Below are 26183 nucleotides of genomic sequence, written 5' to 3' on the forward strand. Positions count from 1 at the left end.
ATGGGCAAAACCAGGGCTGTGAGCTTCTGTCCATCACACTGTCCATCTCCCACCAGATGAGATTTATCACACTGTTAATGGGGACTCAGTGCTTTCTCTGAGCCCTGCTGCTGTAGTGGCAGGGGTTTGTCCTGCCCCAGTGCAGAGGGTGCCTCTGCATCCAGCACTGGATGTGTATCCACCCCGATCCTTGAATTAGAGGATTCTTGAATTAAAAGTTGCTTTCTTGCTCCCTGGGCTAGTCAGAGCTAAAGCTCCCACAGGAAGAGCCCAGGTGCTTTGCAGTGGGGAAATACTGCCTGGCAGGACTGCAGCTGTCCCTCCACTGGCCTGGGGACAGTTCCAGAGCCCTCAGGCAGGAGGAAGGTTCCAGCAGTGCCCTGGAGTGGGAGGCTGCAAGCAGCTCTGGTTGTTAGCTCCTGGCAGTCAAACTCTGTATGGCTCCAATGGGAAGAGTGTAGGATTTCAAGGGGTAAACCCCTGCATCTCGAGTTTCCAGAGTGTGAAGAAGCCATGTAGCTGTGAAGTTAATGATTGCTGAGATGTCCCTTAGCTCTCCTCTCTGTCTGATGGCACTTTGGTGCTGTTGATGTATCAAAACCAGCAAGGGCTTTGCCTGTCAGACTGGTACAGCAGTGTATATTTAACTGCTTCATCCACAGTTAGCTGTAAAAAGCTTGTCCTGGTGGCTGCAGCCTGGTGGCATCTGAGTGATTAACCCAGAAACACAGAGCTGGCTGCCCTGCAGAGTGGCAAGGCACAGACAGCCCCACCATTTCATGGCTGAGCTGTGGGAAGGGAAGAGCTGGGGTGGGTGACAGAGATAGCAGCATCTTCAGAGCTGGGAGAAGATGTGGGCCAGGCTTTTTGTGCATGACTGCTGCTCTTAGCCCGTGCCAGCTGGCACTCAGATCAGCTGCAGAAGCATATGTTTGACCAGCCCTCCTGCCAGGGGAAGGTGGTAGTTGGGCTGCTTTAAGGGGAACGAATCAGGGAAGAGCACAGTGAATACAATAATTTCTTTTGTCAGTATGAGGGTTTTTAGTAAACTCTAAGCTGAAAATATTGTTACCTTTTGATTCAGCCTTGGCATGCCCATGGCATTTTGGCATTCCTGACCATGACATCCATGAGCATAGAATCACAGAATAGTTTAGGCTGGAAAAGACCTATAAGGTCACTGAGTCCAACCATAACCTTGACCCTGCCAAGTCTCCCACTTAAGCCATGTTGCTAAATGCCTTTATCTTTTAAACACCTCCCTGGGTAGTGTTGACTCGACCTCTTCCATGGAGGTATTTAAAAGATGTCCCTGAGGGAGAAAACCAAGGCTGTTCCAATGCTTGTTTTTCTCAGAAGGACCACAGGAATCATGCTGAGAGCCCTGGTGTTCCTACACCTCTGAACAGAGAGGGAAAGGGAAGTGGGAATTGGCTGATGTTACCTGAACTCCTTGTTTCTTCCTTAATTTCTGCTCTAAGACCACAAGGCTGTTCATGTGGTAAATGGAGCATATATTTATCTTAATGGGTGTTTGAGATTCTCAAAGAAAGGGCATTATGGGAGAGAACATATTATTATAATTTTATTATATCTGCTACTTTTTCATGGCATTGTGGAAAGTTCGTGGTAGTATTTCAGCATCAGCCTACACAAATAGTATTTAGCAGTGGTATTTTCAGTCATGCATGCCTAAAATTCATCCCCTAATTCTGTATTTAAGCACCTAAATAGGTGCTTCAGTTTGTTAAAGGGACCAATCTCCACCAGCAATCTCCACCAATGTGAATGAGAACTTTACATCTTCAGTGCCTTTAACACCAAAAAAAATTATTTATGAGGGCTGTTTCAATCTGGCATCTCATTCAAAGTTAGAATATGATATGTCATAGCTGATTTTGCATTCAGCATCTAACTGCAAAGAAACAATAGCTGAGTGTCAATGCAGTTTATGCAGTTATCAAAGACAGTTGGTGCCTCTTTGGGGCTTCTGCTTAAATCATCCACTCCAGGAAATACAATTCACATGTTTAGCAGCCTTAATGTAAAAAATACTGTGTATTTTTGAATTAAGCCAGGGCCTGAAGTGTTTGCTGATTCTAGAATCACTTATCTTCCCCATCAAGGTGCACAGCAGAGAGGGCAGCCAGGCTGTTATTGCTTTTGCTGCATTCTGAACACGCACAGGCATACACACACATCTGTATCTTCAAAATCTGCCAAAAGTATTTGCTGTTGTCTCTAAGAAGGAGTAATGCTCTCCTACAACGTGCAATTTATAGGCACTAGTTTTTGCTGCTTCTTGTTACGAAAACAATTCATCTAATTGCAGAATGTGTGCTTAATTATAATTTGCTAATGCCCTTGAGTTTTTTAAAGTCAAATTTATTGCTCAAGTGTGCTGTAGCCAATGTGATCTGGTGACAAAGCAAGGGAATTAGCTTAAGGAACTGATTTTTCTAGCACTGAATTTGTGATCTGTGACCTTACGCAAAACATTTTACCTTTTTCATGAGTCAGCTTCCCCATCTGTTTTTTTTTTTTTAATGTCTGGAGATTACTAGGTGAAAGGTGCCATATTTTTATTTTGTTAAGCACCAGAGCACAGGATACATTCAGCACATTATTTGTAATGCATTTGAAACACCTCATCATATTTACACTTTTAATTTGGCTTTACTTTTGCTGTCATTGCTCAACACAAACCACCCACACAGATGAAGGACACTGATGTTCACAAAGCCATATCAGTGATTCAACCTAAACTCAGTGCTGAAATCAGTCAGTTCTGCCAGTGGTCTTGGGGTTCCATCACAGCAGAGCAGTGTGGAGAGTGAAACCCATTTGTCTCCTGGCTTTTGGTCCACAGCAACAGGCTGTGCCCATTGGGTCTTTGCTCTCCATCAACTCCAATGATCCTTTATCTGCTGTGCCAAGGGGAAAGGAAAGATGGGGATGCTGTGCATGATAGAAAGGAGAGAGATCAGCTTTCCTCTCCAAAGACATGAGCTTTCTCCAGTGTGTGGCAACTCCAAGCACTGTGCTAACAAATCACACTGCTGCTCCTGCTGCAGAGGGCTCTGTCATGTCAGTGCTGCTTGCAGAGCAAGCCCAGGGGCATTGGAGCAAAGGTTTTCTCCAACTGCTGACATCTTGGTGGCCTCAGAACGCTGGTCCCCTGTGGCTCATGGTGGGATGGTGGCTGGGTGAGGTGGAGCAGGGTGTTTAAACAAACTGATTTTCAATTGTTGCTTGCATTCCTGCTTAGCTGTGTGTGCATCACATCACATCACATCACATCACATCCCACCACACATCTACATCCTGGGAGGTGTTTGTAGTTGATAGAAAAATGTCTTTGATGGGAGTATGAGAAGAAACTCCACTATTTTTCAAACTTTGTTTTGCTGCCCACAGCACGGAGATGTTTTCTTTTACAGCTACAATATGAGTAGCACTGGGAGAGCAGTGTTTGCCCCAGGGGTTCCCATCAACTCCTGACCCTGTTAAACCGTGTGGCACAGGACACCAGGCAGATGTCAGCAGCATTTCTGTGCTGGGCACTGCCCTACCAAACCCCATGTTGTGACACACCATTCACATCCAGCAGTAATGCTGCAATCACTGGTCCTGATCTCTTCCTGCCAAACAGCAAACACAGCCTGTCCTCCCTAAAAACAGAGACCTTTCTCACTGCACTGTAATCCCAGTGCCAGCACCAGAGCTGTACCTCTCCACTTCAAGCCATAAAAAAATTTTCTCCTCCTTTCTCTCTGGCAAAAAGCACAGTTTGGGAAATCTATTAGGGCTATTAATTTTGTTCCAGGGAGCGCAGGGGTGCTAGTGTTTTATTAACACAGTAGCTCTGCTCAATGGCAACATCTGGTTTTCAGTGAGCTTTCAGGGTTGGGGATTTTTTTACTCCATTTTCCAGCTGTGTTGACTCAAGTCAGAAGGCAGTCAGCCACTTGTGAGACTGAGGTCTCCAAACACTTAAAGAGCTGAGATATTCTTTGAAACTCCTGGATCTTGGAAAATTAGGGCAGAATCTGACAATACCAATTTTTCCTCCGGAGGCTTGAAGCATTCACAGTTCAGGTTCCAGCCAGGATCAGGAAATTAAAAATCACATGGAAACTTTTGCAGTGTTTTCAGGATGGCTGTAGGTTAGGTCTCTGCAGAGCAGAAAGTGCAGAAGGGAGAATTAGTTTTCCCAGGCCATTTGTGTTATGTTGTTCTTGTATCCTGAAGGATGATTTACGAGAAAACATGTAAGTCAAAAGAATAAAATCTCAGTTGTCTGGAGCAAAGGATGGAAATGCAGCTTTGCTGTCAAGGCATTAACAATTCCCTGGGCCTACCTGTGTCCCAGCAGTGGGGCAGCATGATACAGATGCTGCTCTTAGAGCTGACACCAGCTGCATTCCTGATGTGAGTCCCAAATCCCATTCCTCTGGGGTTTGGTTAGCCAGGGAATGGGTGGCCACAAGGACCTCCATGCTCCTCATTCTGCTCTCTGCTGCCAGCACAGCCTGGCTCAGCCTTCTCCTAGCCCAGGAGCTGTGCTTCCTGCTGAATCTCAGGTACCTGAAAAGCTGTGAATGCTGGCAGGGCTCAGGGTGGCTTCCCTGCCATCCTCATCCTTTGCTTCTGTCCTTGCTTCCTTCCCTCCACCCCACAGCCCTCACTGTAATTTCATCTCTCCTGTTTTCTACTCCTGCATTCTCTCCTTTCCCTGCTCCTGCATTATTCTGCATTATTATTATTATTATTATTATTATTATTATTACTCCTTTCCTCCTCTGGCAGTGTTTTCCCCGCTCCTCCTCACCTCTCAGCTCACCCTGCTCCACGTGCAGGAGGAAAGCAGCACAGCCTTGTGAGCCATGAGTAATGACAGAATGAAAGGAGAGGAGGGGAGGCAGCTCCAGTTCCCAGCATCTGAAAATTAAATGTTTGCTCTTCCTGCAGTCAGTTTTGTCAGAGGTGCTCGGGATTCCTGGTTCTGTCTCAGTAGCCTGGCTGAAGCAGGAGGCTGTGCCAGCTTGGGATGTGGATTTTGAGTCCAGACTCTCCTTCTGTGGCACTGCCCAAGCCCAGAGGAGCTTCACTGATGCAGAAAAATTTGCCAATCCATAGCCCTGATGCCTCATGTTTTAAGTATTTAATGTTGCCCTAACTTTTATCCTATTCTCAGCCCTCTTTTTTTTTTTCCCTGAAAAACTATCCTAGCTGAACTGAGGAAAATCAGTCTGCAAAACAGGAACTGTGGAGTTGTTTTAGGGTTAAGTTACAACTGTGTTGGTTTTTTCCATGCATGATTTTTCTATTTTTTTTTCCCTTTCCCAGACTGCTTGAGTCCTGAATTCCCCCTGTAAATCTACTTTCTGTACCATCAGTTCTCAGAACAATGAACTACTTGATATACCTGATAAGAGTTAACATGAAAAATGAATAAATCATTTGCTACTCCCTTCTCTCTTTTGCTGTAACTGGGTGTTGGTCTATAAAATGAAGGAAGTTACATTGAGCAGGAAGTTTAAAAATGCTTAGACAGATGTCATTTAAAAAAAAAAAAAAAAATCAAACTTGGCTTCCTGCCAAGTGCCTGTAATTAAAATTATTCTTCTTCGTGGGGAAAAAAGCAGATGCAAAGGGAGGTTTCCTGTCTCTCAAAGTAGGAAATACAAATAACTGTTAGTCTTGCCTTTGTGTGTGCATGTGTGCACGGATATGTTTGTGTGAGTGTGTGTCCTGGGGTGGGACTCTGCTGCTTATTTCTGCTTATTTCTGAAGTGCCTTGTGATAGAAAACTTGAGTCAGTACCGTGTGGATGGGTGCTTTACTAATCCATGCTCTTTTTGGTCTTGTTTTTAAATTAGCTCTTTGTTGAAAAACACTGTGTATAAATTGCCCTTTCCATATTCCATGCTGCAGAAAAGGCTGGTCTCACCGAAAAGAACAGTGAAATTGTGTGAGTGGTGCTGAAGGGAGAACAGGATGTGGGTGGGTGTACACATGTGTATATAGCTATACTTATCTGTACACATCATGTAAGTAGAGCTGATAGCTGTATTAACTTACAAACCAATGCAGTTCATGTCATGCAACTTCCTAGCCTACGTGGAAGTATACAAATATAAAGCTGCTTCTGTCAACAGAACTTCTTTTCTTTCAGTACAAGCATCTTTAGTCTGATATAATGCCTTTACATTCTATTTTTGTTTTTGTTGTATTTTGTTTCTTGTGTGATACACAAATTCTAGAGCAGTCTGTTATCCAAACTAGGCAGGTCTACCATCAGGGAATGTGCTCTGTGGCTCTTTTCTGTTTAAAAGAGAGCTGATTCCTTTTCTCTCCTATGCATAGATAGGAATTAAAATTTACACAGGTTGAAGAAATTCTCTCAATCCATTTACAATGTTTTTTTCAGATGTTGCCCAGAAGTTTGGAGTTTTGGTTTTTTTTGTAAAGAAGCTATTTTGAGGAATGGCAGGCAAGGCATGGGCACATGTTGCAGTGCTGATCCATGAGAATGGGTGGATGCTGGTGGATCAATAGCCCTTGGCAGGGTGAGGATTCCTAGCTATTGCACCTGTTTGTGTAGGGTTTGTTCTGTATTCACACCTGTATGGGACACTGTTTGCTGCTCTCAGCAGCCTCACTTTGCACAGGACAGAGGTGCTGTGTGCTTCTTCCACCAGCTTTAGTTACTGTATATCTGCACTGAGATGTACCAAAACATGGAGAGAGTTCCCTGGCAAAAGTGTCCTGGTAGTATTGTTTATTCTCCTCATCAGGATAAATGGGTCTAGGGAAAGGAGTGAGTAACAGTGTGCTGTACTGACATGGAGTTTTCCTCATTTATTATGCTATCCAGTGTTTTATAGCAGACTAGTTGAATTTGCCTCCAGCCCTGCAGTGAGGTCTGACCCCAGCCCTGCTGTACACTCAGTACCTATTGCTCTAACATGTATCAGATGGAATAGCTATACAAACACACTGTGTGCTGTACAAACAGCACAGGGTGTGGCTGTGGGGCCTCTGCCTCATCTCAAATCCATAAAATGAGGAGCAGGAGACAGCAGAAATTATCCCCAGAGTGGTTTGGGTGTGATGACCACAGGCAGGCTTACCTCTCCTTTTCCATGAGCCCACAACAACACATTGGAATAGCTTAATTTTCCTGCCCTATTTTTCAGCACTCCACAGCCATCCAGCTTCTGTTTGTGGGCTGTCTCAATAGAATTAATTTCCTACAAGAACCACCACTTGCATTGATAAACCCTGGCTGCCCTGAGTGTCAGAAGGTGGATGGCATTGTGGTGCAGTGTGCATTGACCTTTGTAAACAACTCTTCCCTGATTTTGGTATTTCTGAGAGCTCCTGGAAAAACTTCCCTTGGAACAGATAGCAGAGCTCGCTTCTGTACTTTGAGTTGCCAGATTATCTGGCAAGAGAGCTGCTAAAAAGAGGTTCTGAGAACAGCTGAAAAAGAGCAAGAGCACGCCTGCTGCAAGCACTAGAGCAACTGGTACCCTCTGAGCAAAAGTAGTGGTGATCTGGAAACATGAGAGGAATATGGACTTGTACCTCCTGTGGGTGCTGCAGTGCTGTGAGAGCCAAAGAGAGTTTTCAATTGCTCAGAGCAATATAGAGAGGCTGGTCAGAATGACAAGAGCTAATGCAGGCTTTGCAGAGGGGATCAGCTTACAAAAGCTAAGCCTGAGAACACTGTTGGAAACTTGAGCGACAGCTAAGCTTATGGTTCTTTCAGCAACTGAAAAAGAAACATTTTAAATTCACAATCCACTTTATAGCACAGCCCAAGGCTATAGGTAATTCATCTCCACCAATCCTAGGATGTCCTCAGTAAACACATGTTGGAAAATAGCATTGCAACAAACCTTCTTGTGTCCTGGAAAGAGATTGCTGTTCCTGTTGAAACCCAGAGATCCTATGGAAAGGTGGGGAAGGTCAAAGGTACAGCACTGACCATGAGAAATCCCTGGCTGTTCCTCCAGCCCTGACTCTATGCTCTTCTGGAGGGCAGTTTGTCTTAATCTAATCTGCTTGGGTTTGCAATTATGTCTGCTGTTCCTGGGGTAAGACTACCAAATGCACTTTGCAGAGGTCCCAGGCATGCAGCAGGAGAGGTTTTATTTCTGCTTCCCAAGTCAGAAGGAGAGCCACAGAGGGATTGAATGGCCTAATCTGTGGCAGCACTCACAGCTCCCAAATTCTCATCTGATGCCCTGCTCTCCTAATCAGCAAATGTGTAAAGTCTTGCTTTACTTTAAGCTGCTGAGCCATTCCACAGAAAAGATAAGGCAGTCTCTGCTGTTGGCAGTGATGACTCTGCTCATGCCTCCCTGCAGTGCTGTGGTTATGTCTGCATTTGGGGAAATCAGCTGGGAGGGGAAGGAAATGGGGAATTTGACTTGGGCCAGGCAGAGGGAAGACTGACCCTTCTTCTACTGAGAGTGTCAGATAACATACCAATGGTTTTCACTCTTGTGCTGCTCTGCTGCAGACATTTTGCAAGCAGAGAAGGAAAGCAATGGGGTTTTTTGTTGTTGGCATCTTGACAAAGCATTTCATGAGCATGGCTGCCCATTGAAGACATCTGTTTGAGTTCCCAGCCTGGGATGGGAAGCAGATCTGGGCAGTGTTTGGGGTGCATTTTCCCAGCAAGGTTGGCTGATGTTTCATACCTGTGAATCCAGGGACAAGGAGCAAATGCCCTGGGCAGACCTGGCCAGTGCTTTCAGCAAAAATGTGGATTTTGTGTCCAGCACATTCTCAAGGAGCTCTTTTGAGGAGTTCTAAGCAAACAGTAAATCTCTCCACAATGGAATTTATACTGAGTGAATTATCAGGGTTAAAAAAATATTCTGTTGCTTTCAGCCCTTATCTTTGTTTACCGTGTCGCCAAGGACAGTGACCTGCCTTTGTGCCCTCATGCTGAACTGTCAGCAAGAGAGACAGGAAATGTGCCTCCTCTATAGGCTCAGCATATAGGCTTAATGAGAAGAAAAACATCTCAGCAGCAGCAGCTGTTGGTTTTGCTCAGTTTGGTTTATTCCCTTTTGTTGTCTTACTTCAGCAAACCTAGATAATCTTAGAGAAAGGCTTTTGTGCCAAGTTTCTGAACTCTTAATTTAGTGACCTTCAGATATTTAAGCATTATTAAGACCAAGTCAAGCTGACAAAAGTCTATATCCTTTTGATTTCCCACCAAGCTGAGCCTGTTGCATCCTGTTTGGTCTCAGCCATCTTTCAGCTTGAGAGAGGAGGGAAGACACCAACCCCAAATGAAACACTGGCTCTGTCCCTCTCTGTGATAATGTTGGACTCAAGGGAAGCCCCACCACTCCTGGGACACCTGATTAATAACCACACCTGATTCATAACCCCCTTCATGAAGGAGGAAATGCATGATGGAAGAAATAATCGAATAGGGAAGCACCATCCAGGGCAGAACAGAGGTGTGCTGGTGGTGCTGCACTTGGGGAAGTGGCACTGCCTTGTCCCAACAGCCCAGCCTGTGGATTTTGGGGAGCAGGGGACATGACAGCAGCGTGAGCCTGGCTTCTCCATCCTGGGCTCTGCTCAGGGAGCAGCTCCTCTTCCAGAGGTCTAATAGCAGCAGTGGTTTCCCTGCATGGTTCCCACTCCATAATCTGAGAGAGCAGGGAGCAGGGAGAATTCCTGTGGATCCCAGCCTCTGTTTGGAACCCAAGGACATCATAGCTAGATAAATCTTGAGAGCAGATCCCTTAAACTTTAAATTGCAGCTATTTTCTCTGTGCAAAGGTTGGCAAAGAGTGAGTTGCTCTGCTGGTCTGTTGCTGGTGTATGGATGAGTGTCTAACACACATTACAACCATTTTCCCCCAGCAATTGCACATCGTAAAGCAAAGCTTTAATGGCAGGTTAAGTTCACTTCTTTATTTACACAGAAGGAACGTGTAAAATTTCTGTTCTAGCAGTCTGTCCACAACTTGGTTTTCCATTCAAGATTTACCTTTATTTTATATAATATCAGTATTAGCTGCCAGGGCTTACCTTACCCATGACATAAAGTATTTTTTTAAAAAGCAGGGGATTTTTGTTAGTACCATGTAACGATCAGACTTTAAACAGGAGCTGCCATCCTCTGAGCATGCCAGAAGTATCCACAGAATCTCATGATAAAGGTTTATTAGAAGGGGTGGAGGAGAGGAAAAGACTTCCCGAAATTTGCTTGGGAAGCTGCGTCAGGAGCTGACCTTCTGCTGGCAGGGCTTTGCCACACTCCCCACACTCCTCCTGCCCTCGCAACAACGTGCCTGGAATCTGACCCTGCATTTCCTGCTGTCACGTTGGGATCAGCTGGAGATAAATGAGGCCTTTTGTTAGCTTGTTCCTTGCTTTGCAGGGTGCTTTTCTGCCCTGCTTTAAGGATGAGCCAGTGGTGATGTGGCACTGAGTGCATTTAGGCACTGCCAGAGTGGTATTCGTAATAGAGTGGCCAAAGCAACTCCTGTGGCAAAAATGAGACAAGATTCCATTATTAGGAACACAAAAAGGAATTTTCTGTCAAGTCCACTGGAGGCAGGGAGCAAGCTCTCATCTTCCCTGGCTCTCCAGCTCCCAGCCTGTGGAGTAACAAGGAGCAAAAGTGGTGATGTGCATATGCAGAACACACAAAAAAAAATGTCTTCCCACATCCTGACCTAGATAAATAGGACTTGGAATGAATTTTCTGACTTCACAGCAGTGACACTTTGAATCTTCTGAGATTTCAAGGATATATATATATTTTTTAGTCATTTTTCTGCCACTTCAAATAGATGGATGTGTTACAGAGAGTACACATGCACACGTGTGTGTGCACATGAAGAGAGGGCAGAAATACTAATACCAATCTTCCTGTGCTTTCCAAAACCTTTTCCTCAATTATTTAGCCAAGCTCCCCCCATTTCTTTTTTTTTTTAGTGTGACATAAGTATTATATGATTTGGGCTATGACTTTTGCTACCGAGATGTTCCATGGTGTCATTAAAACTAGAGCAGCAGAGTTGGAATAGCAGCCACATGCCATTGGCTTTTTGATGCTCATTTGAGAGTGTTGTAGATTTCTTTATGCACATAGAAGTCAAAGAAATAATAAGCACCCTTCATCCGTCAGATAGTCTCTATTTATACATCAGGGTAGGTGTGAGAAGCAAGAAGTCCTTTTTTTTCCCCTCTTTTTCTTTTCCTGCTAATTTTAATTATTTTTTTTTTTACTTTTTAATTAAATTTCTTCATTTAGAGTCATGCAGCTGTCTGGGCTTCTGCCACAGATAAGTGGATCTTCATCTGACAGCAACAACCAAAATTTATCTTTCTTCTCCCTCTCTCCCCCTCACTTCCTCCCTTCCCCACCTCCCCCCAGTACTCAGCAGAAACAAAATGCTATATATAAACTCAGCACAGTTCCCCCCCAATTACTTTGTCTGCATGTTTCAGTTTCATTCTGTGTCAAGCTTTGCCAAGGTACCAAGTTTGGCATTTTCCAAAGGGGTTGGATGATTAATCCCTGACACCCCCTTGTAGTAACACCCCTCACACCCCCCCAAAATATGTGCTACAGCACTGTGGCTACTCTGAGGGGCAACTCAAGCTTGTCTGGTGTTTATTCACATGAAGATCCTGCTCTTCTAGACCTTTTTTTCCTTTCTTTTTTAAAAAGTCTGCATGATTCTAGCAGCAGATGGCTAAAGGGCAGGCAGGGATGGCCCATGGTGCTCTGTAAATGGAATATTACCAGCATCCTGCCATCACACTGAAATTTCTGTTATTTGTTTTGTATTGTCTCAAATCACTCAACACTGGAGTCAGGTGTATAACCAGAATCTCATATTTCATTATTAAAACAAAAGACAACCAATAAAGACAAAAAAAAAAAAAAAAAGAAAAATGGTTTCTAGTTGAAAAGGTAAGACTGAAAACATGACTCCCAGTTCAGAAGCCAGAAGGCATATGAAGTTCAAAATACTGTTATTTGTCATAAATCTCATGTGTTTTCCAGCCAATTTCCAAGTGTGTTGGGGCCTGGCTCATAATGGTTGAGCTCCCAGGACTGCTAACATGCTAGCTGCTCCTGTGTGTGTGACAGTCCCTCTGCAGAAAAAGCCTACAGCTGTGTTTTGTCTTGGTGCTCAGAAAATCCCTCCCCACAAATTACCCTGGCTATAGATAGCTGTAGATCTTTGTTCCTCAATTCAGGATAAAAGGGCAGAGCACACCATCCTTTATTAGGTACTTTATACAGGTAAAATTGCTAGCGAACCCCCTGCAGAACACTGTGTTTTATGCACTTTTCTGGCTTAAAAGCACTCTTTTGTGTTGGATATTTCTATCAAATGTGTCGATTTGGGGGTGCCACCTTTGTGGCTCAGTGGCCTCTGGATCAAGTGGCCTCCCTGTCAGGGCTGGCTCTGTTCCCCTGTACCCCAGAACCTTCGAGACTCCATCCTTTTGAGCTTTAAAAAATAAGAACAAAGGATAAAATACTGGGCAATAAAGTAGTGTGCCCATAAGTGAAATGAGAGCACAGAAGTGAGGGGTTGCAAATTGTCGAAATAAGGGTATTGGAAATACAGAGGTAAACAAGTGATGTGGCCAGGCACTGAGAAGGGAAAGGGTCAGGTTCTGGAAGGAAAAGTATCTTTCAGTAGCAAAAGAGAAAGAACAGCAAATTGGTCTTCACACCAGGAGCGTTGTGGGACTGTGAGGTAATAAATAAATAAAGGCCAAAGCAGCTTACTCATAGAGCAGAAGAAATCGTGAGCAATACTTTCCATTTGCCTTCCCTGTAAAGCCTTATATCATCCTAAAACATGCTGGAAATGACCTTGCTCAGACTACAAATGAATTCTGTATTTTCTCACTGCTGACCCTGTGACTTCATCCTGCAGCTTTTTGAGTTGTGCTTTTGTTCCTTGGCTGCCACACTCTCACCAGGGCAGTGAGTCACACCCAGGGAGGGCTTTGCCACCCCTGGCAGTGCGTGGTGCTCCCCAAAATCTGAGCTTTCCAGGCTCTGTCCTCAGCTCCTGCACATGGGGGAGGATCCTCTGACTCTGGGGTTTGTTCTTTTCTTGTGTTCCCTTTTTGTGGATTTCTTGGACACTGATAACTGCAAAAGAATTCCGGATTAAAAAAATTAAATTTTTGTTTTTATTTCCTGGGCTTAAGGACAGGAAGGCTCTCCTTGGGGAGGAGCCTGTGGAGTTTTTCCACTGTCCTTTTTTTTTTGATTGGAAATGTTCCCACAACTTGGGTACAGTTTGAGTGTCATTACAGAGGTCCAGTTGGCCCTCAAATAACCTACTGTGCTTCTCAGTGTAATCAGGAGCAAGTCATTGTGAGAAATAAATCATAAACAGATGGACAGCCGTGCCATGCTGGTCTACAAAGGGCAGAGGAGAGCAAAGACACAAAGCAGTGCCAGAACATGACACCACCATGGCTTCACTAAATCTGAGCGTGAACAGGCTTAGGGAAACTTTTGTGTTCCCAGATGGAGAGAGCTAGAGGAAGGGAATAAAAGGAAAGAGATCCTTGAATAGGCATCTGCCAGGATTCGGTGCAGACAGCTTTATCTGAATATCTGGAGAAGTTTGTCCCAGGTTAGTGGCATGGTGGCAGAACAGCCCTGCTCACAGCCAGCTCCCCACTGAGCTCAGGGCAGTGCATTTTGGGCTGACAAGTCGTGTTGTTTTTTTTTAAAGATCCTCTTCATGCACTGGAGGAAGAAAACATGAAAGCTGTTTCAAGTGCTATCAGTTTTTTCACGTACCAGTTGTAAATTGCTTTGTTGTACCCAAGGCAGTCAGCACTTTCCAGGGGGAGCAAAAGAGGAAAAGACACGGAATAGCTTTGGTTAGAAAATACTTTTTGCTCCTTTCTTTCTCCATTTTTCATATTTTCAGTTAAACTGGGAGAAGTTTCAACAGGAAGAAAGATTAACTTTGTGCTTTCTAGAAAGGCCACATGCTAAAATTTGGAGCTGGGACTGGCCCTGGCTTTTACCAGTGAATTTTACCTGTATTAGGCAGGAGGTGCAGAAATCTACAGCAAGGAGTTGGGGCTTTGGCACCAGAAACATTTCTTTACATTCTGTACTTTGAGTACCATCAGTTTCTCAAGGACAGGCTGAACCTTGAGTTATGATTTTGGCAGCTGAAAGCAAACAAAGCTCCTTTTTGTTTAGGTCCTATTTAAACGCCATGCAACGGATTTCTTTCTTTTTTGCTCACTTTAAATCTATGCATTCAGAGCAGTATTTGCCTATTTATGAACAGGAGCCACACTGAGGCTGAAAAATAAAAACCAGGCTAGTTATGAAGACCTGAGCTGGCTGAAAAGTAAAAAACAAGCTAGTTATGAACACCTGAGCTGGTGGGTGCTCAGCTCTCAAGGCTGTAAATTGATGGTCTCAATCTTCAGCACCTCTGCTGGCCCCTTGTGTGTAGGGGAAGGATTATTTACCAGGAGCTCCTCACACATGCCTTTGGAAGATGACTAACTAATTAATGTTTGCTAAACGCATCGTGAGCCTCAGGGGGAAAAAAAACTATGGAAAGGCAAAGTCTTATTCTTGTTGTGCTGCACCTAATGGAGGTTGGATGTTTCCAAGGCATCAGGCACTGCATAAATGTTGCATGGGATTAAAACTGACCTGCCCTTGTCGGAGCAAATAATAATTACGCTGAGTGATGAGAGAATCTTGCAGTTTCTCTGCTATGGATGTTTTGCTGTTTACTAATTCTGAAAAGGTCTCATCCAGCAATTGCTGGAGCCAGTGACTTAAGCAGCCACTGGCTCAAGAAGGGTGAATTGAAGGAATTTATTTTGTGTAAAGCTCTGATCTCCTCCCAGGTTGGACTGTGCTCTCTAGGGCATATTTCCCCAAACTGCATGCCTGGGGTTGAGTCACCTCTCAGCCCATAAGGCTGCCAAAGAGTGAAGAACAACCCAAGACAAGCTCAGCACGTAGCCCATAAGATAGCCACTATTTACAGCATGAAAATTCATGCTTGATGCCTTTTAATATAAACATAACGTGAGGAAGTGAACATTTGATTAAACTAAACACACAGGCCCTTTTATATGCAAGGCCCTAATTTAAAGCACTGTCACCTCCATACAGAAAATACCAGCTGGAGGAGGAATGATTAAATTAAATCATCTGGCTCTTGTGTGATACCATGAATGTCTACTGAGAGGGGAAAGAAAAAAAAAATCCTTCCTCTTTATTCCTGCAGATCTGCAGCAACCATCAAGGGACACTTCTGTAACAGGAAGGATTAAGTCTTGCAGAACTTCAGTGGTTAATGTGCTTTGGACTGGTGACATGCCCTTCGGACAGACCTACCCCAGTTTTATAATTCTCTCTCTCAGCCTTTTGGGCCCCTGGCAGTCCTTTCTCCTGTTTAATTTCCTCCTTGCTTCCCTCCCACTGGGATCCTTCACCATTCAGCATTTCTGCCACCCAAGTAGAAATTTTGATTGTGTCAGACAAGGGTGGAAAGAGAGACTTTGGAGCCTTGGTGGGCTGTGGGGAGAAGCAGGGAGGATTTCCTGGGGGCTGAGTGTTAAGGAGGGGAGAAAGAGGCAATCCCTGTGCCTCTGATGAGCTTAGGCTGCTGCAAGGCACGGCCAGGGATTATATCACAGCACAAGTAGCTGGAGCAAGGCGTGCACTGCATGCAGGTGGGGAGCCACTGCCACAGGGAGCTGCTCTTCTGCACCTAACCTGAGCAAAATGACAAAAATCAGTGTAGTGAGGGGTTTTGTGTATGAAATGCAGCCTGGCCTGGCAGTGTCAACACTCTGGGGACTGCACCTTCCTTGGGGACAGCAGAGCACCCCAGGCACCCAGTCTCACCTACAGAGATTTAATTGGTTTTCATTTGAGGGTGCAAACTTCTCTGGGACTGGGTGAAGTTGACAAATTCACAAAACCTAAATAGAAACAGATTTTTTTTCTCATTTCTTTTAATTCACAGCTTGCCTCATAAAGTATTTCCTTAGAGATTTTCTTCTTTTTTCCTGACTTTCTTTTTTCTGAATCATCTACCTGCTGGCACTCGTTCTGTTCTTGCCGATCACCATGTGTCAGTAGTAATGTAGGTGGAAGAGAATTTCTGACTGTTTTGGTTGCAGCTTTTATGTTTATCTGTTTGGCTTTGGGACACTGTTCAGTTCCAGGAAGTATTTTTATCTCACAGAAGTTTCCTCGTGAGCAGTGATGCTACAAAGACCTTGTTTTAGCACCATGGAAGCTCCTGGAGGTAGTGCAGCTCTGTCTTCTGTCAGGAGCTGAATTCTTTGATTCAAAAAGCAAAGCAACAGTAAAGTGAGCTGACTTTGGTGGAACCTTACACCTTCTGGCTCTTTCCCCAGCACTCAGAACCACATTTTCCTCTCCCTTAACCTGACACAGCCCCAGGGAGCTGCGTGGATTTGCACCGAAGTAATGGACGGAATTTGGCTGCAAGGTCTATGTGTAATGTGGTTATCAGTGTAAAACTGCTGTGCCAGCCTTTCCCACCAGCTCTGAACCTGCAAATCAGCTCCTTCCTCTGTGCCTGGTCAGTGGGTTTGCATGGCAGTGAACCCAGGGAGAGGTGGAGTTAGAGGTGAGGGTGACTGGCAGGTGATTTGAGCAAAAAGCTGTCAGACTAAATTTGTTTGGCACTCGCAGTCTTTAGGAGGAGCTGGGAGGAATTGGTTGGAGGTGCCTGAAGTACTGAATGTTGTCACATCTTGAGATGTGCCTCGATGAGCAAAGGAACTTTGCCAAACATGGTGAGCAGCCACCAAGGGTGGGGGTGAGAGCCTGACAAAATTCCATTTCAATGACAAGCCAAGCAGATGAAAGAGGTGGCAGGTAACCCACGTGGAAGAAAGAACTGAATGAAAAGCTTTGGAGTACATGTTTTGGATGGCTTTTTCTTGCTTCTGGGAAAGAGGCAAGAGGGGATGGAGCTGAGAACTTTATTGTTGATCTCTGAGATAATATGACAAGGCACAATGCTGATAGAGGCTCTAGTGCTAGCAAGGTGTGCTTGAAGGATCTGAGAGGTGCCAGGCAGCTCAGAGAGTCTCTTCATCAGGAAAAGTCAGCTTTGTCCCTGTCCTGCTACCTGAGATTGTGGAGGCTTTGATTTGGTGCTTTACTGGGGCTCCAGCATGTTGTCATGGAAGTGGTAGAACATGAGACAAGCTTTCTTTAAGCAAGTTAAAGATAAATACCTGTTAAACCATCCCATCCCTTTTTTTCATTAATCTGCATTTTCAGTGCAGTCCTGTGTCTAATCTTTTCTCTCCTGAGTTGGTTGTTGGCAGAGTTGTCATGGGACAATCCTAATGTGACTTTCTTGTACTTCACATTTTTGCATTTCTCCCCACTGTCTGAGGCTGAGTGAGGCTCTAGTTCTGTTAGGGTGTGAGCACCTCCTTTGGAGGTGACCAAAGAGAGGTCAAAACCACAGACAGATTCTTTTACCTATCAGCAACTTTTGATCCATTTGATCAAGAAACATTATTGACCTGTTTGTGAAGGGCTGTGGTCTGAAGAGCTCTTTTAGCCATTTGAAAGGGAGTTGGGAGAGAGTAATTGGGGCTGATGCTGGCTCTTTTTTGACTCCCATCCTATTGCTATCCAAAATCTACATTTTGGGGCAGAGCCCACGTGGGTGGGCTCATGGATAACTCAGATAACTCATGGATCTGATCTGTGCTTGAGCAGATCTGCAGTAATCTCTCTGCCATGGACTTTGGCACAGCCACACCTACCCCTGACCCCTTGGATTTGGATTGCAATTCCTCAGAAACCTCAGCTGGTTCAGGATCAGGCTGTGACTCAGCAGTGCTCCTTGTGAGGAATGTGGTCTCAGCAGGCTTTGCTGCTGCTAAATTGATTTCAGGTGCACGTCACACTGTCAGCTGCACAACATTTTCTCTGATTTTTTTTTTTTTTTTTTTTCATTCCTGGATGCTGAACATCACTAGAGCACGACCAATAGGATGGGTGGAAATCTCTTATTCACTGATGTGTGCTTTGAATTACCATTCCCAAAACAGAGGAGGTAGAGGAGGATGATCATCAGCTGCTTTGGGGGGAAGTTAGTGTCTTGAGCTGTCAGTGGAGATGAGTTCATGCTGGACCTTGTATGGAAGGAGCTGAGGTGCAGGCATATGTTCCCTTCTGCTGACTTGGCTGTGGTGACACCAAGCCCAGCCAGAAAAGAGGAGCAACTGGGAACAGGAACATCTCAAACTGCAGCAGAGATTGGCCAGACCTCTCCTGTCAGCACTCGGATTCCCTTGCTGTTCATTGAGGAATTAAAAGTGAACTGAGGGCGGTGGTAAAAAATAGGTTTGCCTGCCTAGAAAACGCTAAAACCAATGCTGAGAAGCAGAGGTGGATCTGAAGGTAGTTATCTCTCTTGGAGTTTATGTGAGGATTAAAACTCACGTCATCCTTGTAGCACATAGGCAATTTTATAATCACTGCTGGTATTTCACCTCAGGGTACTCCGTGGGATGAAGAATTAATTTCCCATCTTTTTCTAAGTGATGGAGGCTTGTGATTTTCTGTCAGTCATAAAGGAGAGTCCGTGGCCAAACCAGATGCCAGAAGTGATTGAATGGTCTGGGATTGGTGAGGGTGTACCAGCACACCTCCAGAAATCAAACTGGGGAGCAATGCCTGGAGAGAAATGCCACAAGATGTTCCATGGCCATTTCACTCCCACATCAGGAGGAAAAGACACTACGAGGCTGTGCAAAGCATGAGAAAAACTGCTGTGCAAAGCAGTGGCTGCAAAATTAAAACACAGGATGTTTTATTAAATACAATGTCTTTCTCCTCCCTCACACCCCCCATCTCTGCTTGTTAAAGACAGGAATCTTCCTTAGTGAAAGAAAAAAAAACAAACCACCCCATCTTGAGTCCAAGGCAATTTAGACAATATTTTTTTCAGGGGGTTAAAGTGGCATGTTTGCACAACACCACCCTCACCCCAGCAGGCCTGCCAGCAGTTGATAGATATAAATAGGGACATTTAGGGAAAAAAGCATATTTACGTTCCTTTGAAATGTGCTTGGCTAAAGGCATATTTCTAAGAGAGGGAGTGGAAAAACAAATGGAAAATATTTTCTTTGAAAGGGGAAAAAAAAGCAACAAACTGTCCTTCCTCAATAGAGATGCTTGGCTTGTGTGTACTTTACGCAGCTGTAGGTCAGACCTTGCAAACAACCACTAAATTAGGTCCAGCTACTTTGATGCTAAAAGCATGGAAGTGCCAATAATTAAGTTGCATCAGATGCAGGAAATGACTGATGTGTCTGTCGTGCTCGTGATAGCAGAGTTCACTCTGCTGCCATTTGACTGACCCTTCCTTCTTTATGTAAGCAAAAGGAATTTTCTTCTAAGGAAAATCAGCTGGGTTTACACCTTGGTTTTGTTTTCTGAGCTGCTAATCCCCCGAAGGTATAGAAGCTATTTGAAGGAGCAAATCAAAGCTCCGATAATTTAGTGTTATATTATTCGTTGATGTATGGTTTGATTTAGTGGCTACTTATTATATCAGGTTACCATATAATTATCTTAATTATTGACTCCAGAAGTAAGTAGAGGGATTATGAGAGAGACAGGAAGGCCCAGTGGAAAGAGCACAGTTCAGAGAATCAAACACATCTCGGTGTGCTCTTGGCTCCACCACTCATTTTCTCTGAGCCTGGGCTCCTCTCAGCCAGCCTGGGATGAAATCTGGAGGGATTGCAGGAACAGGACTCTGATGCTGGCTCAGGATTCCAAGAGATGCAGGAGAGCAGTGTGGAAAGGACAGGGGGAAGTTCTGAAAGACTGTTGTAAAATTAGCAGGGAAAATAAAAGCATGCACAGCACAGCATGCATTTGCACTGAGCACCTCTGTGGGCATGGGAAGGGGAATTGTGTCCTGAAGACCTGAAATTGGAGACTGCAGTTCCAGCCTCTGCTACTGACTTCCCCCACAAAATCAGGCAGCTCTCAGATCCCTTGCTTTGCAGAAAAATCATTTAAAAAATGATTTTTTTATAAAATCATTCTCCCAGCTTTGGGTGTAGCTATTGACATTCTGGCAGCACTGATCCTCACACAGCCATGGTTCATATGTGGCTTTTAGGCTCCTAGCCCTTTGTCTGATAACCACTGACCTCAGCCAAAGGTCTGAGTTTGCAGACACCACCACAGGATAAAAGCCACACTGAAAGGCAGTCAGTGCAGCCCAGACTTCCTGTATTGATAATATTTGTCATATACTGACAGAATACTTCATCTATTGACAAGCTGAGTTGCATCTTCTCCCCTGGGAGAGGAGCACACACAGTGGTTCCACTCAGCCTGTGCAAATTGCTTTCTCTGCTTCTGCTCTTCTTCCCTGAGCCAAAAAAATGGGGATAATAGAATGTATCTATTTCCTTCCTAGAAGAGATCAGTGAATGTGAAATGGTGCATGGTGGCTTAGTGCTGAATAAGTGGGATACCCTAATCCAGCAAGGTATCCTTGTTCTATTGTATGCCTTTTCTGCATACCATCTGGAGTTGTTCTCTGCTTAGTATTTTCAGTATGTACCATATGTTTTTGCATGAAAATTCAATAAAATATGCATTATACATGAAAAGTGCTGTAGTAAATAAAGGGAGGATGGAATCCAGTCCCCTTTGTGAACGGCAGGGGCCCCAAATCTTCATAAAAGGTTTAGTCTAGTCTGACGTCTGTGCTTTTCTCCAATTTACTCTGTGTCAGTCTTTGGGAGATGCTCTAATTTAAAACAAAACTCCACTTTCCTGGTGAGGTTATTCGATGTTCTTTGGCTGCCCTCTGCTGAGAGCAAGGAATAAAACAGGGAAGATGTCCTTTTTCCAAGGAAGGCAGCAGTGGAAGAAATTCCCTGTTTTCCCATGTGCTGAGCTGTGTCACTGCTGCTGTTTGGTGTCACTCGTTGTCTGTTTGTTGCCAGTCAGAGGGCAAATTGTTCTGAGCTCCAGCCCTGCTGGGGTTTCAGTGCTCAGCACTCCTTGTCAAGGGCTGGATGGCTTTGTAGGACTGGAAAACTCAATTCTGTAGGACTGGACAAAATATAGGACTGGAAAACTGGAAAGCTCAGGCATTGACCACTGTGAAAAATTCAACAAGGGCTGGAGGAAACAGAATTCAGGTATTATTGCAGTGCTGGCAGGTGGGATTGGAGCACCTCTGCACCTCATGCTGCTCCTCATCAGTGTCCAGCATCTCCCAATGCATCTCCACTCCTCCACAAGCAGCACTTTGCTTTATTGCTCAGCCTGGGAAAGTGCAGAGGGGTTGCTCCAACATTAACAAAAGTAACAGAAGGATTTGCTCTTTCTCATGAACAGTGGGAGCTCTGCTCTCACCCTTGGGAAGAAGCAAGGTGCAGATTTTGGTACATGGGCAAAACAATAGCTCTGTTGTAGCCATCAGTGCTCTCTGGAATGACCTGCTTTTCAGACTTCCTAGCAAGTTGATTTATTATTATATCTTCAGCTGGGCTGTGCACCAGAGCGTTTTGATGATGAAAGGAATGTTATACACACATTTAATTACTGCCCACATTTTTGTATAATTTTATCATTTACTGTTTTAGATGAGACATCGAGTTCTTCCACAGGAAAGATGCCCAGTAAAAAATAGATGATTTAAAAGCTAATCTGAGATGAGTTTGGCACTTCAGTGTGAGAAAATGTAATTGTTCCTTTCGTCCTGCCCTTTCAGATGGTCCCTGATTACCAAAATGTGCAAGAACTCCCTTATCTGGACATGGTGATTGCAGAGACATTGCGAATGTATCCACCTGCATTCAGGTATCTTTTCTTTTTCCTTCCTTCTGATTACTCCTGCTAGCTCCCTGGCTCTATAAACCAGAAATCTGCTGTTGGAAGACCCATGGTCTCTCAGTCTCTGTGCCAACATCAATACTGCTTTGTGCATTTGAAGGATATAATGCAGCCTGGTGAAGGAAAACTGGCTAATTCTGGTGTTTCTAAAGCACATTTTTACAGTGAATTGGCCAATGTTGCTTCCTCACCATTCTTCACATCCCCAAGGTTAGATGAAGAGGCTGCTGCTCCTGTGTGCCTCAGGCTTTGGGGATTTGCACCAAAAACCATCCCTACCCTGCTGGTTAAAGCCCTGAGCTGTGGAAGGGTTGCACATTCAGAAAGCTGCATTTTACGTGTTTACTGAACTTTGGCTCATTTACGCTTAGCACCGCATTGTACTGATAGAGCTAAACTGATGGTAACTTCCATTAACTTTGGAAAGTTTTATCCCAGTTCCCACAAGACTAGTTCTAGCGTAAATGCAAATATTAAGAAATAGAATTTTTCAAAGCGATCAGCCAGTTGCAATGCTTCTCCTGAAGCTCAGGGGAAAAATCAGATGACTGGAAAGAAGGCAAATCTGAGCTTTTGAAAAATTTAACCCATGATTCCAAGCACCTTAAAATAATAAAAAAAAAAAAATTAAAATCGCATTCTGTTCTATATGTTCACAAGATTGGAAGTCAAGATTTTTTCCATGGGAATCTGCAGGATTGTTCAGAGAGGAAATACCAAAGAGAGCTGCTCCTGGATGAAATTATGAGATTTACTATGTTATCCATGGGATAACAGTGGAAACTGTTTTGGGGTAAAGTGAGAGAGGTGTTTGAGTTTGGGCTGCAATCACTGGGAAACAATCAGTGTTTGTCAGGTGGGAGGCAGAACGAGAATGGAGCAAAGTTGTTCTGAAGTTTTGTTTGGTGCTGTCAGTGGTGTTTAATGATTGATGGGTGTGGAATGGGTAGGACAGCCCAGTGCACTGAAAGCTGTTAATTACCTATGACAAGGATAATGCTGAGTTAGGGGGAAAATCAGTAGCACCCAAATTTGTTATAAAATGAGTTGGTTTTATTTTTTTTAATGAACTTACTATCCAGAGAATTTTTCTCCCCAGAACTCATGTTTCCATTATCATCCAAATTCATGTAAGAATGAAAAAGATAGCTTGTCAATGCTTTTTTTTTTTTTTAAATTTTGCTTGCATGCCAGTGTTTTGTTCCAGCTTTGGAGCCTCTGTTATTTATTTGTCTATGAGAAAGAGAGAGATGGGTGACAGCAAGGAAAGAATGTGTTTCTGTAATGATACCAGACTGACAGCCCTGGAGCTGAAATCTTTGTTCAACTTTTTGGGCAGAGTGTGGGAAGCAGCAAAGGAAGTTTCTGCGCATTTTCTTGCCTTGGTGCCAGGGAATACCTCCCAGACTGAGACAGCAGGGCACCCACCTGGGTCTGTTCTGGTTTGGGATCTGCAGTGACCATCCTGTCACCTATCACCCCAGAGTGGGACAAAACTGCAGAGTTTTGTTGTTAACATCGTGCCTGTCTTTGAGGAGTGCATGTGAAATGTGGATTTCCAAGGCTCCTGAATTGGTTGTACTTCTAGAGCAGCAGCAGCAGAACACTCAGCCCTAAAATTAAAACCCATCCCTTGCTAAGTTTCAGGTGCTGCACCAACAGGGAGGAGCTTCTCAAACAAACAAACTCAAAGCCATATTTGCTATATATATTTTTTTTTTCCCCTGGAAGCAAACCAGCAAACTGTTGTTAGAGATGACTGACACATTTCATCATCAATTTTCATAAAAAATTAGTCTAAACTCAACATCAGCAGTAAAAATGTCGTTTGGCAGTTAATGCTTTGGAAAACAGAGCACAACCAGAAATGCTTTGCTGTGAAAAGGCCAAAATCAGCCAGCTGGGTGGAGCCATGGAGCTCTAAGTGGAGAGGATTATCACCTGAGAAGACACTGGCATCAGCAACAGGTGGTGTATTTATCTATGAGAAAGTGTTACCCCAGAAACTGAATGGTCACATGAAGGCAGATATTTTATAGATCTCTCCTGCTGTGTATTTACCATTTATTATTAATCTGGGGATCATGATGTTGTTGCAGATTCACCAGGGAAGCAGCTAAAGACTGTGTAGTGCTGGGGCAGCACATCCCAGCTGGAGCTGTCATTGAAACTGCAGTTGGACACCTTCACCACAACCCTGAGCTCTGGCCAGAGCCTGAGAAGTTCATTCCTGAGAGGTATGTGGAGTTATGCTTTTCATTCTAAGGCTGAAATCCTTACCTGGGGCTGGGGGCACAGAAATCCAACCTGCAGCAGCAGATTCTGCTGCTCCTTCACAGCCACACTCACCCACTGCTCATAGAAAGCAGTGTTTCCACCTAGAGGTGCAGAATTTTATTTAGAAAATAAATATGAAAACGTGAAAACATGTTATTTCTGCTAAATTAGACAAGTGGTGTGTCCCAGTGAAGGTGTGAGGTTTGGTCAAGGTTGGGCTGTGGCACAGCTTTTCAGACCTCATTCCAAATCACTTCCTGTGAACATTGTCACTTCTGGGTGCAGAAATTCTGAGGTGGGATAGAATATTCACTGCCTGGGATGCACCTGGGAAACTCATCCTGCTCCTGGCAGGTTTAGAGCACCCTTTTCACCTGAAATCCCATTACACTGTGGGTACACTGTGAGTGGGGAACCCACCCTGTCTGCCTCTGGGAATTTGCTCTCTGTCTGTAAGTTAGGATAAGACACAGTTTCACAAGGAGCATTTATTCTTTTCTGGGGATGGGGGGAAGCCTGTCAAGGTGTGGTTTTGTACAGGTGCTGATGAGCTTACAGGGACAGTTCCAGCTGATGCGCTGCTGTGTGGAAGCACAATTTACCTTTATGGGCAGCTATATTTTGAAGCAGTTTTGTGGGCAGATGCATTTGAAGCTCCCACTACACTGAGAAGTCTCCTGAGATAAAAAGTGCCTGCTCCACAAACAACTGGGTGTGAGGCAGGCAGCCCAGAGCTGCCTTTGCCAGGGAGACAACACATGGCTGATGTAGGTGGGTTTGCCTAATGCTCCTTCTGCAACAAACCTAAGCAGATGCTCCATCAGACTCTTTTGGCCATGAGGAAGAGCAGTGCCAGGGTTAGAGAAGCCCAGAGATTTTGCTGGAGAGGAATGTTAGCAGTAACTGGAAGTCTGGGATGGGTATTTTTAGCAATGCTTATCTAGAAGTGCTTTCTTCATTGTTTATTCATCATTATAACAGTAGAGTGAAAGGGTAAAAGGGTTATGGGGGCTGCAGTCCCCTTGACTCACACAGTGCTGCTTGTTATGACTCTGAGATTAATTCCATTTCGAAACTTCCCTGAGGAATGATGCAGAATTACTAATACTCCTCAGCTTGTATCAGATGGCAATGTTAGTAGGAATTATAAAATAAGAGCATAACAAAAAAATAAGATAAAATAATTCAGCTACAGCCTTTCCTCCCCCCAATATTTCATTTTGAAATCAGCTATAGGAGTAAAACAAGGGAGACTTTAAATTTACCAGAGTGATATATGGGGGTGAGCAAGGTAAGAATTGCATTAACCTCCTTGCCAGCTTCAAAGAGCAATTCCTGTTATCTTCATCTGCAGGGCACAGCAAGGAAGTGCTGCTGCTAATTCTAGTCAGTTCAGCCCATCAGGTTCCCCTTAGCTGTAATTTCTCCCTCCCGTGTGCAAAGCTCCACACAGACAGCCTGTCTGCACCTGAGCATGGTCCTCAAACAAGGACAATTCATTAAAGACAGCTTCGAATAATGCTGATGTCCCCATGTGCTCTCCTGAAATCACCAGCTGACAAAGGCTGATGGCCATAAGTCAGTTATCTGTTTACCTAAGATGTCAGGACACAATCTGTCAATAGTCGACCTGTCCATTATACCTATTGAAATAACCAGCTTTTGAGATTTAACTGAAAACATGGAATCAAGAGCAAAAAGCATTTCTTGAGCTGGTTTCCATCTCTGCACCTTCTAGGTTTACAGAGGAGGCCAAGAAGGAACGCCATCCCTTTGCATACCTGCCCTTTGGGGCAGGACCTCGTGGCTGCATTGGCATGAAAATGGGGCTGTTGGAGACAAAAATGACTCTGCTGAGGATTTTGCAGAAGTTTCAGTTCAAGACCTGCCCTGAGACTGAGGTTTGTACATGCAGAGGCTTTAAGATCATCCTTGTTAACGTGAGGGAGTTGACAGTGTGTCT

At 44.3% G+C, this 26183-nt stretch overlaps 1 protein-coding gene across 2 annotated transcripts in view; it reads left to right on the top strand.

Annotated features, from left to right (window-relative positions):
• Positions 1–26183, top strand: part of TBXAS1 (thromboxane A synthase 1) — a 208990-nt gene that overhangs the window by 180535 nt on the left and 2272 nt on the right. For both annotated transcript variants that reach the window (XM_085049584.1, XM_085049585.1), the window contains 3 exons: positions 21822–21910; positions 24043–24180; positions 25959–26121. In XM_085049584.1, coding sequence (XP_084905710.1) covers positions 21822–21910; positions 24043–24180; positions 25959–26121 — 390 coding nt within the window. The remainder of the gene's footprint in view (positions 1–21821; positions 21911–24042; positions 24181–25958; positions 26122–26183) is intronic.

The sequence above is a fragment of the Lichenostomus cassidix genome, chromosome 1Ab, assembly GCF_008360975.1.
Source record: "Lichenostomus cassidix isolate B80296 chromosome 1Ab, HeHo_3.0, whole genome shotgun sequence".
NCBI lineage: Eukaryota > Metazoa > Chordata > Aves > Passeriformes > Meliphagidae > Lichenostomus > Lichenostomus cassidix.